The 10,181-nt window shown below is 36.4% G+C and overlaps 1 protein-coding gene across 1 annotated transcript; it reads left to right on the forward strand.

The window, feature by feature from the left end:
• Nucleotides 1–1,458: 1,458 nt before the first annotated feature.
• On the forward strand, nucleotides 1,459–4,562 carry LOC145639968 (protein FAR1-RELATED SEQUENCE 5-like). Its single transcript, XM_081691283.1, has 5 exons — nucleotides 1,459–2,503; nucleotides 2,916–3,245; nucleotides 3,340–3,502; nucleotides 3,569–4,112; nucleotides 4,218–4,562. The coding sequence occupies exons 1-5, from the start codon at nucleotides 1,459–1,461 to the stop codon at nucleotides 4,560–4,562; spliced, it is 2,427 nt and encodes an 808-aa protein (XP_081547409.1).
• Nucleotides 4,563–10,181: the final 5,619 nt, after the last annotated feature.

Below are 10,181 nucleotides of genomic sequence, written 5' to 3' on the forward strand. Positions count from 1 at the left end.
GACAGAGGAGAACAAAATTTTGATTAAAATCTATACTATATGTCTATACTATATATTAAAAGGTGTTCCTAAGAACGAGAAAGTAGAAATGCAGGGTTGTGAGACATTTGGGTATTGTCTCACAATGGCAATTTTGCAATTAAGTGGATAATATATTAAAACGGGGCTGGTTTTAGAGGGAAAAGAAACCGTTCAGCTAAAAAATAAATCGGGGGGTCCTAAAAGAATGATAGTGACATTTGAATAAAATACTAATATGCTGAGGGGGGGTCCTAAAAGAATGATAGTGACATTAGAATAAAATACTAATATGCTGAGGGGATAGTGACTTATGAATAAAAAATGTGTACTTGTTGAATAATTTTCGGAAAAGCAAAAAAATTAGTCTTCTTCTACCTTATTTTTCCCAAACTCTAAAAGGCAAAACCTGTAGAAGAAATATCAGAAAAGCATCTACGTTAGGCGAATGCAATGGTTGGAGATGGTGTTACTCACGACGAAGCTGTCGTTAGTAACACCGGCGATGATGACGTACTGATGCTTGATCTGGTGAATGATGGCGGAGGAGGAGGTCAGGTCGAAGAGGTGAATGACGGTGCTGCTTTAAGGGAGTTGTTGAAAGGGGTAAGTATTTAACAAATGAACACGAAAATCGATTTATAGGGTTTGATGTCATTTATTGTGAAGTATGTGTTTTGAGTAATATTAGGCAGTAAATTAGGGTTCAATCGTATTGGATTACTGAAATTGAAATTGTAATTGACAAATGAAGTGGAAAATTGAATTGGAAAATTGAATGTGTATAGGAGTTCTGTTGTCTGAAATTGAAGATCACTGGTTTGTTTAGTGTAATTTGGTTAAGATTGAGTAGTTGTTGTTATTGGTAGCATTTGATTTTGTCTATTTAATTGTTATAGTTTCAGTCAAATGGAAGTATTAAAGCAAAAGGTTGATATTGAATATAAACAAAGGTTCAGTAGTGAGCTCTCCCAGTTGAATAAATAATTAAGATGGAAGATATTGAAGCAAAAGGTTTATATTGAATATTACACATATTATGATTTGCGCCCTATGTTAATATTTCTTTAAGTTATCCTTTGTTGTTGGGTAGTTGTTTTAGATTAATTAGTTTTTGGATATGTCTATGGTTTTAATTAGTTGTATTTATTTTTGAAATATGGATGTATTATATATGTTGTTATATTTTTTTTTTGAATGAAGGTTGTGGTTGGTGAAGAGTCTTATAAAACTCCAAAGAAAGGTTTTAGTAGTGTTGCAATATCAGTTGAGATAGAGGAGTTTGTTGAAGTGGATGTTGGTCTTCCTCCTCCTTCAGTTGGGATGGTTTTCCAGTCATGGCAGGAACTTGATGAATATTTTAGGGAATATGGGAAGCAAAATTGATTTGGTGTTGTTCGTACTAGTGCTTGTAAAGTAGGGAAAGGGCCTAATGCAAAAATGAGAAGGAATTGTTTGTGGACATGTGAGTGCTTTGGGTTGCCTGATAGGAAGCGGAAGAAGGTGGATGCTAGTCTAGTGACCGATGCTCAGGTTGTTGAGGATGAAGCGGTTGGTGTGAAGAGGAGGAGTAAGAAAGTTGACTGTCCTGTGAATGTGTATGCTAATGTTAATGAACGTGGGGAATGGGTTGTTCAGAGGGCAGAACTTAAGCATTGTCGACACACACCGACTCCGGGAAAGGCTAAGAATATAAGTAGGTTGAGGAAGAAGTTTCTGGTGGGAAATCCACATGTTGTGAGGCAGCTTTTCAACGAGCGGCGATGTGGGGTTCCCGTGGCAAAAATATATAACAAAATGGCCAGGGAGCGTAACGGGGTGGAGAACATGCCCTTTGCCCAGAAAGACCTTCATGAGGAAGTGGCTAAGCTCAGGAAAAGAATTTTTGATGAAGGTGACGCTAAAGCAATGTTTAGCTATTTTCAAACTATAGTTGATGATAACTCTGATTTTTTCTACACTTATCGAGTTGATGAAGAGGGTAGGTTGAAGGATGTTTTGTGGGTAGATGCTAGGTGTCGCATGGCATATGAGGAGTTTGGAGATGTAGTTTGTTTTGACTCCACATACTTGACTAATGAGTACAAGTTACCGTTTTGCAACTTTGTGGGAGTTAACCACCATGGTCAAACAATTCTTTTTGGGTGCGCGCTTGTTAGGAGAGAGACCGTTGAGACCTTTGAGTGGGTTTATAGCTATTGGTTGCGGTGTATGAACAACAAAACCCCGGTTGCAATACTAACAGATCAGGACCCTGCGATGAGGAAAGCTTTGAAGACTACAATGAAAGGGACCACACACAGGTGGTGTATTTGGTATATATTGCAAAAATTCTCTACCAAGCTGGGAAAGCATCCAAATTATCCCGAGTTGAAGGTAGACTTAGAGAGTGTTGTGTATGATAGTTTGGACATTGAAGAGTTTGAACGACGGTGGGCAGAGGTGATCAAGAAACACGAATGTGAAACGGACGGGTGGTTGGAAGGTGTGTAGTTCTAAAATATGACTTTAATGTTATTAATTATTCCGACATAAAAAGGAATGTTGTAGTCGGGTTTTATGCTTCTGTTTTTTATGGGTTAAATATTATATGCTTATACTATTTATTGTAATGTAGGTTTTAAAATATTACTTATGTTTATGCTAGAAGTACTATTATTTATGCTTTGTTGGTATTAATACTCTTCTGGTATAATGTTGTAAAATATTAGTTATGCTTCTGCTGTATTTACTATTGTGTTATACACAGAGGCCTATTCCTGGTTTGGGTGTGTGTTAGACCAGGCCTTTTGGATCAGTTCAGTTAATGTGTTATACATGAGATGTGTGTTGTTATACTTGTATTTTGTGCCATTTAGTGTTTCTGTTATTTGCCACTTATTTGAAGTTTTTTGAAGGCTTGTATGGTGAACGTGATATGTGGATACCTGCGTTCGTGAAGCATCTTTTTTGGGCCGGCATGAAAACAACCCAAAGAATTGAGAGTATACATAGTTTTTTCGATGGTTATTTGAGCCGGCATACATTGCTTTGTGAATTTGTGGAGAGATATTGTGAAGCTCTTGAGGTTAGAGCTGCTACTAAGAAAAGAGCTGATGATAACAACTCCAAATATGTTAGGCAGCCCATGACAGCATTCCCAGCCGAGTCTATGTTTCGGAAAATATATACCGATGCCAAATTTAAAGAAGTCCAAAGGGAGTGCATTAGGCTGCTATGTGTGACGGGTAGGGAGGCATAACTAAGTCTACATTTCAATGTTGTACACATTTCAAGAATTTTTTAGCAGATTGAATTTTGTTTATATTGTACATGTTACAGGTTTGGAGAAGCGGCAGATCTCTGATACATTGATAGAACATGTGCTTGAGGATATTGTTTGGTGGAAACCTAAGAATTCAAGGAAGGAAGTACCCTCTCAGAGGAAACGGGTGTACAAGGTGACATACAATAGCAGCACAAAAGAAGCAGATTGTGAATGCAGGTACTTCGATTGCCATGGTATCATATGTCGCCATATGATTATGGTGTTTTAGATGAACAACTGTAGAGAAATTCCTGATAAGTACATCCTACGTCGTTGGAGGAAAGATGTAATTAGGAAGCACACTAGAGTGAAAGTGAAGTACCATGATCCTAGCAAGACGGAGGCGGTATGTAGATTTGATAAGATGATGGTGAAGTTCTCTCCCATTTGTTCTAAGGCTTCTATTTGCAAGAGTGCTTCCGATGTAGTGTTGAATGGTTTGCAGTTGCTTGATATACAAGTAGAAGAGAAATTGTCCATGTTAACCCGAAACAGATCTGTCCTTTTGGGGTGTAATGGGACACCTTCTTCTGTTTGTTTGGAAAAAGAGGCTTCACCACCTGATACTGAAAAGCAAGGAAGTTGTGCGAAGGACCTGTCTACACAACTTGCTACCATAAAGGACCCGCCAATTCCGAAGAAACCTCCTCACCGTACCACTGCTTCAAGGTACAAGTCTTGTGTTGAAAATTCGAAAAAACCGGGTAACAAGAGGAGTAGTGGAAAACAAGGAAGTGCTGCAGTTGTTGGGGGTTCTCAAAACAACCTTCAATCCTCTTTTTCACAGGTAAGTCACTGATACGTTTACAATTATTGAAGTTGAAAATAATTGTTATTTTTATTTTTGGTTATCTCTTTGTTTTGCTTATTGGGGTGTATTTGGTTCTAATAGGAACAACAACATCCATTTCCTATGATGGGTTACAGTCCTCATTGTGTAGGAGGCATTCAAATGACAGATGGAGATGGGTCTTTGGGGTACTTCACTTCGTTGCATGGGGTGGAGCGGCCTCCTTCTGTTGGGGTTGCTAATTCTCCAAGTCAGAGGCCTTTTTTCCTCCCCCCACATCCACATTTTTTGGCGTACCAACAGTACTATCAAATGCATGGAATGGCGATGCAAATGGGGGGTGGTTATATGTCGCCTAATACGGCTGGTTCTCAGTTCCCGTACATGGTGAGGCCTGGAAGTATGAGCGAGACTCCCACCCATGGTGGGTCCAACAATACCAAGTAGGCTAACATTTTAACAATGAAATGCTTCCCACCCTTTTTGTGTAGTAATTCTAGGATATGGGTAGTTTTACTAGTTGTAAAAAGTGGTGTTGATGGTCAATTTTTTGTAAAGTACAATGCATTGCTGCCCACCCTTTTTGTGTAGTAATTCTGGGATATGGGTAGCGTAACAAGTCAATTTTTTGTAAAGAAATCTAACTTATAACTTTGAAAACCATATGATGCTATATGGTTTTGCCATTGCTTTGTAAAGGAAAATTTAATCTTTTGGGAAAATGTGATGGTCATGAATTTGGGCCAGGTTGTTGTTTAATTAAGTATGTGTTAATTTTTTTTTAATCATTGATGTTATTTGGGCCAGGTTGTTTAATTTGTGCCAGGTTGTTATTTGGGCCAAGGTTGTTTAATTTGGGCCAGGTTGTTATTTGGGCCAAGGTTGTTTAATTTGGGCCACAATTGTTGTTTAATTAAGTATGTGTAATTATTTTTTTAATCATTGATGTTATTTGGGCCACGCCAGGTTGTTTAATTTGGGCCAGGTTGTTGTTTAATTTGGGCCAGGTTGTTGTTTAATTAAGTATGTTAATTTGGGCCAGGTTGTTATTGTTTAAGCACTGTTACTACGTATTTTGTTAACGGTCCACTGAAACTGTAAAGGTCCAATTGAACTACTTAATGGTATCGCTGACATTGGTTTTGACATTGGTTAAAGGTACGACTGACATTGGTTACTACCTAAACCCTGGGTAGTCCAATTGAAGTAGTTAATGGTACCACTGAGACCTAAAAGGTCCAACTGGGTGTATATTTGAATTGTTAAGGTCCAACTTAAAAGCTTAAAGATCTATCTGAATTTGTTAAAAGGTCAATGGGAGGGTGAAAGTTATTAGGATCCACTGTAACTTGTTAAGGTTCCACTGTAACTTATTAGGGTACTACTCAGTACTTGGTATTAGTAAAGTAAGGGTTACCTTTAAGTCCAACAATGGTACCTTTGAGATAAATTATAGTACAATCAAATTAAGAAGAAATGGAAGATGTAATTTTATATATTAATAAGTCAAATAAGTAACTTAAAAGCTTAAAGATCTATCTGAATTTGTTAAAAGGTCAATGGGAGGGTGAAAGTTATTAGGATCCACTGTAACTTGTTAAGGTTCCACTGTAACTTATTAGGGTACTACTCAGTACTTGGTATTAGTAAAGTAAGGGTTACCTTTAAGTCCAACAATGGTACCTTTGAGATAAATTATAGTACAATCAAATTAAGAAGAAATGGAAGATGTAATTTTATATATTAATAAGTCAAATAAGTAAAATAAGCAGTGGGTATCATGATTTTATTTTGGTGACAATGATGTATTGAAGCTCCTTTAACACTAATGTATGTAGTTAGGAACTCGGAAGTGATATTTTGGGTAGAAAGATCACATGAAAGTTGTTACTTGTTTAGTTATAACAATTCGATAAACCTTTATTGTCTCATCACATATACCTTTATTTGTGTATATTTTCACTAAAAAGCATAAATATTAATACCATTTTACCATATAGTGACACCATGTATTTAATAAATGGAATTGATACGGTTGATATGTTATTGTAATACTTTTGATATATTTATATAATACTTGAATAATGTTCAAGTTGTGTGTTCATCATTTTCAAACGTCCAATTATGTGTTGGTTTCATACCATTGACAACAACTTATTACCATTTGAGACTTGATGTTGTACCACTACGTAGGGTACCTCTGTAAAACCTCTGTAATTGTTTAGGGTACCACTGTAACTATTTAGGGTACCATTAACTATGTACTTTTACCGTCATAAATAATAGTACAACTGGAACTATCATTTGATGCACTAGTGTTACCAACTGTTAACGAAGGGTTACCCCTAGGTGAAAAATTAGTAGCTCTAAGTCTTGTTAGGGTACCTCTAAGTCTTCCTAGGGTATCATCATTACAGTAAGAGGAAACCAATACATTATTCATGCATTTTGTTATAAATAAATAGTATTTGTTATAAATAAATAGTGTTTGATGATGGTGGGAGGGATGTATCACTACAATCAAATATGAGAAATTCATGTATTATGTTATTATTCCCTCGTGAGTAAGATGATACGAATTGGTAATGTTATCAGGAAGATAATGAAGATAAACCTTTGTTTCCCTTTTATGTTTCTATGCTTATCATAGATAAACCTTTACTTCGAACTTTGTCATATTGACGATTAATGGTTTAATATATGTAGGTGGTTACAATTTGGAGGTGGGATTAACAAATTAATAGTGCATTTTTTGGCAATATTATGGTGTAATTAATTAATTAATGTACTTTAAAATTTTTTACCACTGAAATTAAAGGAAAGACCACTGAAAATAACAAATTACCAGTTGCAATATTCTTTTGTACCACTGTAAGCCTAATTTAGACCCCAAGTGGTAGTGATAGTGAACAGGGTGTAACAGAAGACCACGTGTGTGTAGACACCCATTTGTGTCTCCCCAAAACCAAACCCAGTGATGAGTACCTTTCACGTCAAATCATAATCGAATGAAACGAAAGTGTGGAAAGGTCTAGTGTTGCGGAAAGTTTTATTTCTTTTCCTTTCTCTTCTCTCTGTTTTTGAAAACTTTATTTTAAGAAAACAGCCAATCCAGTTTGGTTGGTCCATGATATGGGTCCAATAGTGGTGTAGTTGGATGGGGCTTGCAAAGACCTTTCCAACGATATATTATAAGCCCAATTCCGATGAATATTGAGGAAGTTATGGCCAATTTACTAAACTGGGCCCGGTTTGAGTTTTAAGTACGGCCCAATGATCTAGGGGAGGGCCTAATATGATTTATCATTCCTAATGTAATTAGGAATGGTTTTGGTCTTCTAGAACATTCTAGAAGGTCTTGTCATTCTTAATTCAATTAGGATTCTTTAGAGTTTTAATTAGATCAAATAACATTTTCGACCGAAATTATATTATTTTATCTTCCAGTACGGTAAAATTATCAGATTTTCGAAAACGCGTTAAAATCCAGTTTGGCGTCCAACCCCAGGCCTTGGCGCCTAGAATCAAGATTAGCGCCAGACGCCAGAATTGGCGCCTGGCGCTAGCCACAGTTCCTGGCGCCAATGAGCCAGGTCTGGCGCCAAGGTGGATTTGTGGTCTTCATACTCTGTTTTGATAAATTATCTTTTTTGGATGATTTTCTCTATAAATATCGTATCAAAAACTCCGTTTTCATACACGAATTCTTCTTATTCTTAAGTCTTCATCAACTATCTTCATCATCTACAATCTACAATTAATAATCATCAACATTCTCCAATTCTCTTTATTCATCATCTTTCTTTCATCAATTCTCAATAGCATTAGTCTTTTGGCATTCTTTCTTTTCTAAACTTTGGTTTTCATACAAAATTCCGCATTCACAAGATCTAGAAACACCTAGCCATATTCGAAATTGCCTTCGCCCTAGACGTGAAAGGTTTTAATTTCTGAGGGTTTGGTCCCAAATCTCTCTTTCAATTATTTAATTTAATTGTTTTGTTTATTATTTTCCTTGAAGTTACTAACGTGTGTATTTTGTTATTAGAAAGAGGTACGAGGCATCCAAGTAAGTACTTTAATTGTTTTAATTGATATTATGATGTCGATATCATGTTTATATTGTTATTATGATATTCCTAGTATCATGTCTAGGGTATTTTTAATATCAAATATGATTGTTATGATGCCTTTTATTTTCTTCCTAATATTAATTCATGTTAGTATCATGTTAGGGTTAAAGATTTGATTTTTATTGCTTAGTGACATGCTAGGGTTTGTTATTAATCTTGTTAGTATCATGCCTAGGATCTTGCTATGCTTTAATATGATTATGATTATGATTGATATTATTATTATTAATGATGTTGATTATTTATTATGTTGCTTGATACATATTATTTTATATTGTTATTGCTTGATCACCTTTATTGCATGTTTAAAGGGAATTTGGTACTTGTAATCACGCTTAATAAGATAATTAATAATCTTGTTAGGTTAATTGTGATTATAATTCAAGTGATCGCCAATAATAGTTTATTTGTGCATTAATATTCAACCAACATAGATTAAACAGGTTTAGGGTTAATCCTATTGATTGTATGTTAGTCAGAAAGCGCACATGAATACGAGCAGAATAAAGTAGAGGCCTATTATTAGGGCAGGTTCAATCTCTTTTAGGTTGGATTTGTACCATCATCCCCGAACCCTTATTTGGTTCATGACCTTATGGAGTTGACGATCTCTTGGATCGTTAAGGGGTGTAACCTTCATCCTGTGAACGATTTACAAGTTCCTTAAAAAAACTTGTTGGCGACTCTTTTGCTCTATCTTCTTCCCTTTTGGACGCCACCGTACTTTAGTGTATGATCACAGTGGGGTTCAAGCTAGTGGGATTTTTAAGGCTTGAAATTATTCCCTACAGTTTTTGGCGACTTCGCTGGGGAGGATTTCTATTTTAATTCCTGAATTTGTTTCGGCAATGATTTAGAATGAGTGGATGAGACTCGAAAAGTTCTAAGTATTTCATGTGCGTAATTTTGATTAACATTGTGGCATATGCATAAAAAGGTTCTCATTGGAAAGACCATCCGTAATGAGTCAAAAACATAAGGATTTTACACGTAGGAAATTTGAGAAATGTCTTTCACAACTAGGACTGAAATAACACCGCGCGAAACTGGATGATTTTATTGAGCACAGAAAGCTGCTGAGGCATGTGGGAAGTAGCGTCAGGGGCCAGAGCTTGGCTCCATACTTTTAGCCGTAGCGCCAGACGCCAGTATTGGCGTCAGGCGCTACAGTTAAAAGTTGGCGCCAGTCTCTGTTTGCTGGCACCAATTTCCCCCAATACCGAGCCAGAAATATGCGTTCTAATTTCGACCGGTTTTTCGTATTGTTTGCTCGATCCTACTTCCTGATTGAATTTTTTCTCACTTTTCTGAAACCCATATGTGTTCTACATATGTACATAACCTTCTGGGAATTCATGCTCTATCTACCCGATTGAACGCTCCTGGCAACAAAGGGTACATCTGAGATGTTGAATTCACCAAACCATGGAAGTGAGTTTTTTCTAAAAACTCGCGGTGTCCCATCCACACGCGCTAACCCTTCACGGTTAGGCTTCTGCGCGGTGCATCCGGACAATTAACCATGGACCCTATTTGACTAAACCATATCCCGAACTTTAGAGAACTAGAGCCATGGTTAGGTTGCAAACTCATTGCATCATATTGTGCCTACTTGACTAATTGTGCATTATTTGTTGTGCATACTCTATGTGATTTTTCCTAACCGTTTGTTTGACTTGTGTTAAGACTAAATAAACTGATTAATGACAAAAGGACTTTGTTTAATTAATTAATTAATTAATTTGAGCTAATAAATAAACATAAAATCGAGTCAAAGTTCCTTTAAGTCAACCCGGATTTTTATTCCCGTATACTGCACAAACGTCAACTTGTTTTGGTCATAGATGGAGTTCTAGAAAGAAATACGAGTAGTACAACCTATGGATCTGTAGCCCCGAGTTTTATCTTTAATTTGGCGTTGGTTTCATCCCAA

This window comes from Chenopodium album, chromosome 7 (assembly GCF_948465745.1).
Source record: "Chenopodium album chromosome 7, dcCheAlbu1.1, whole genome shotgun sequence".
Lineage (NCBI taxonomy): Eukaryota > Viridiplantae > Streptophyta > Magnoliopsida > Caryophyllales > Amaranthaceae > Chenopodium > Chenopodium album.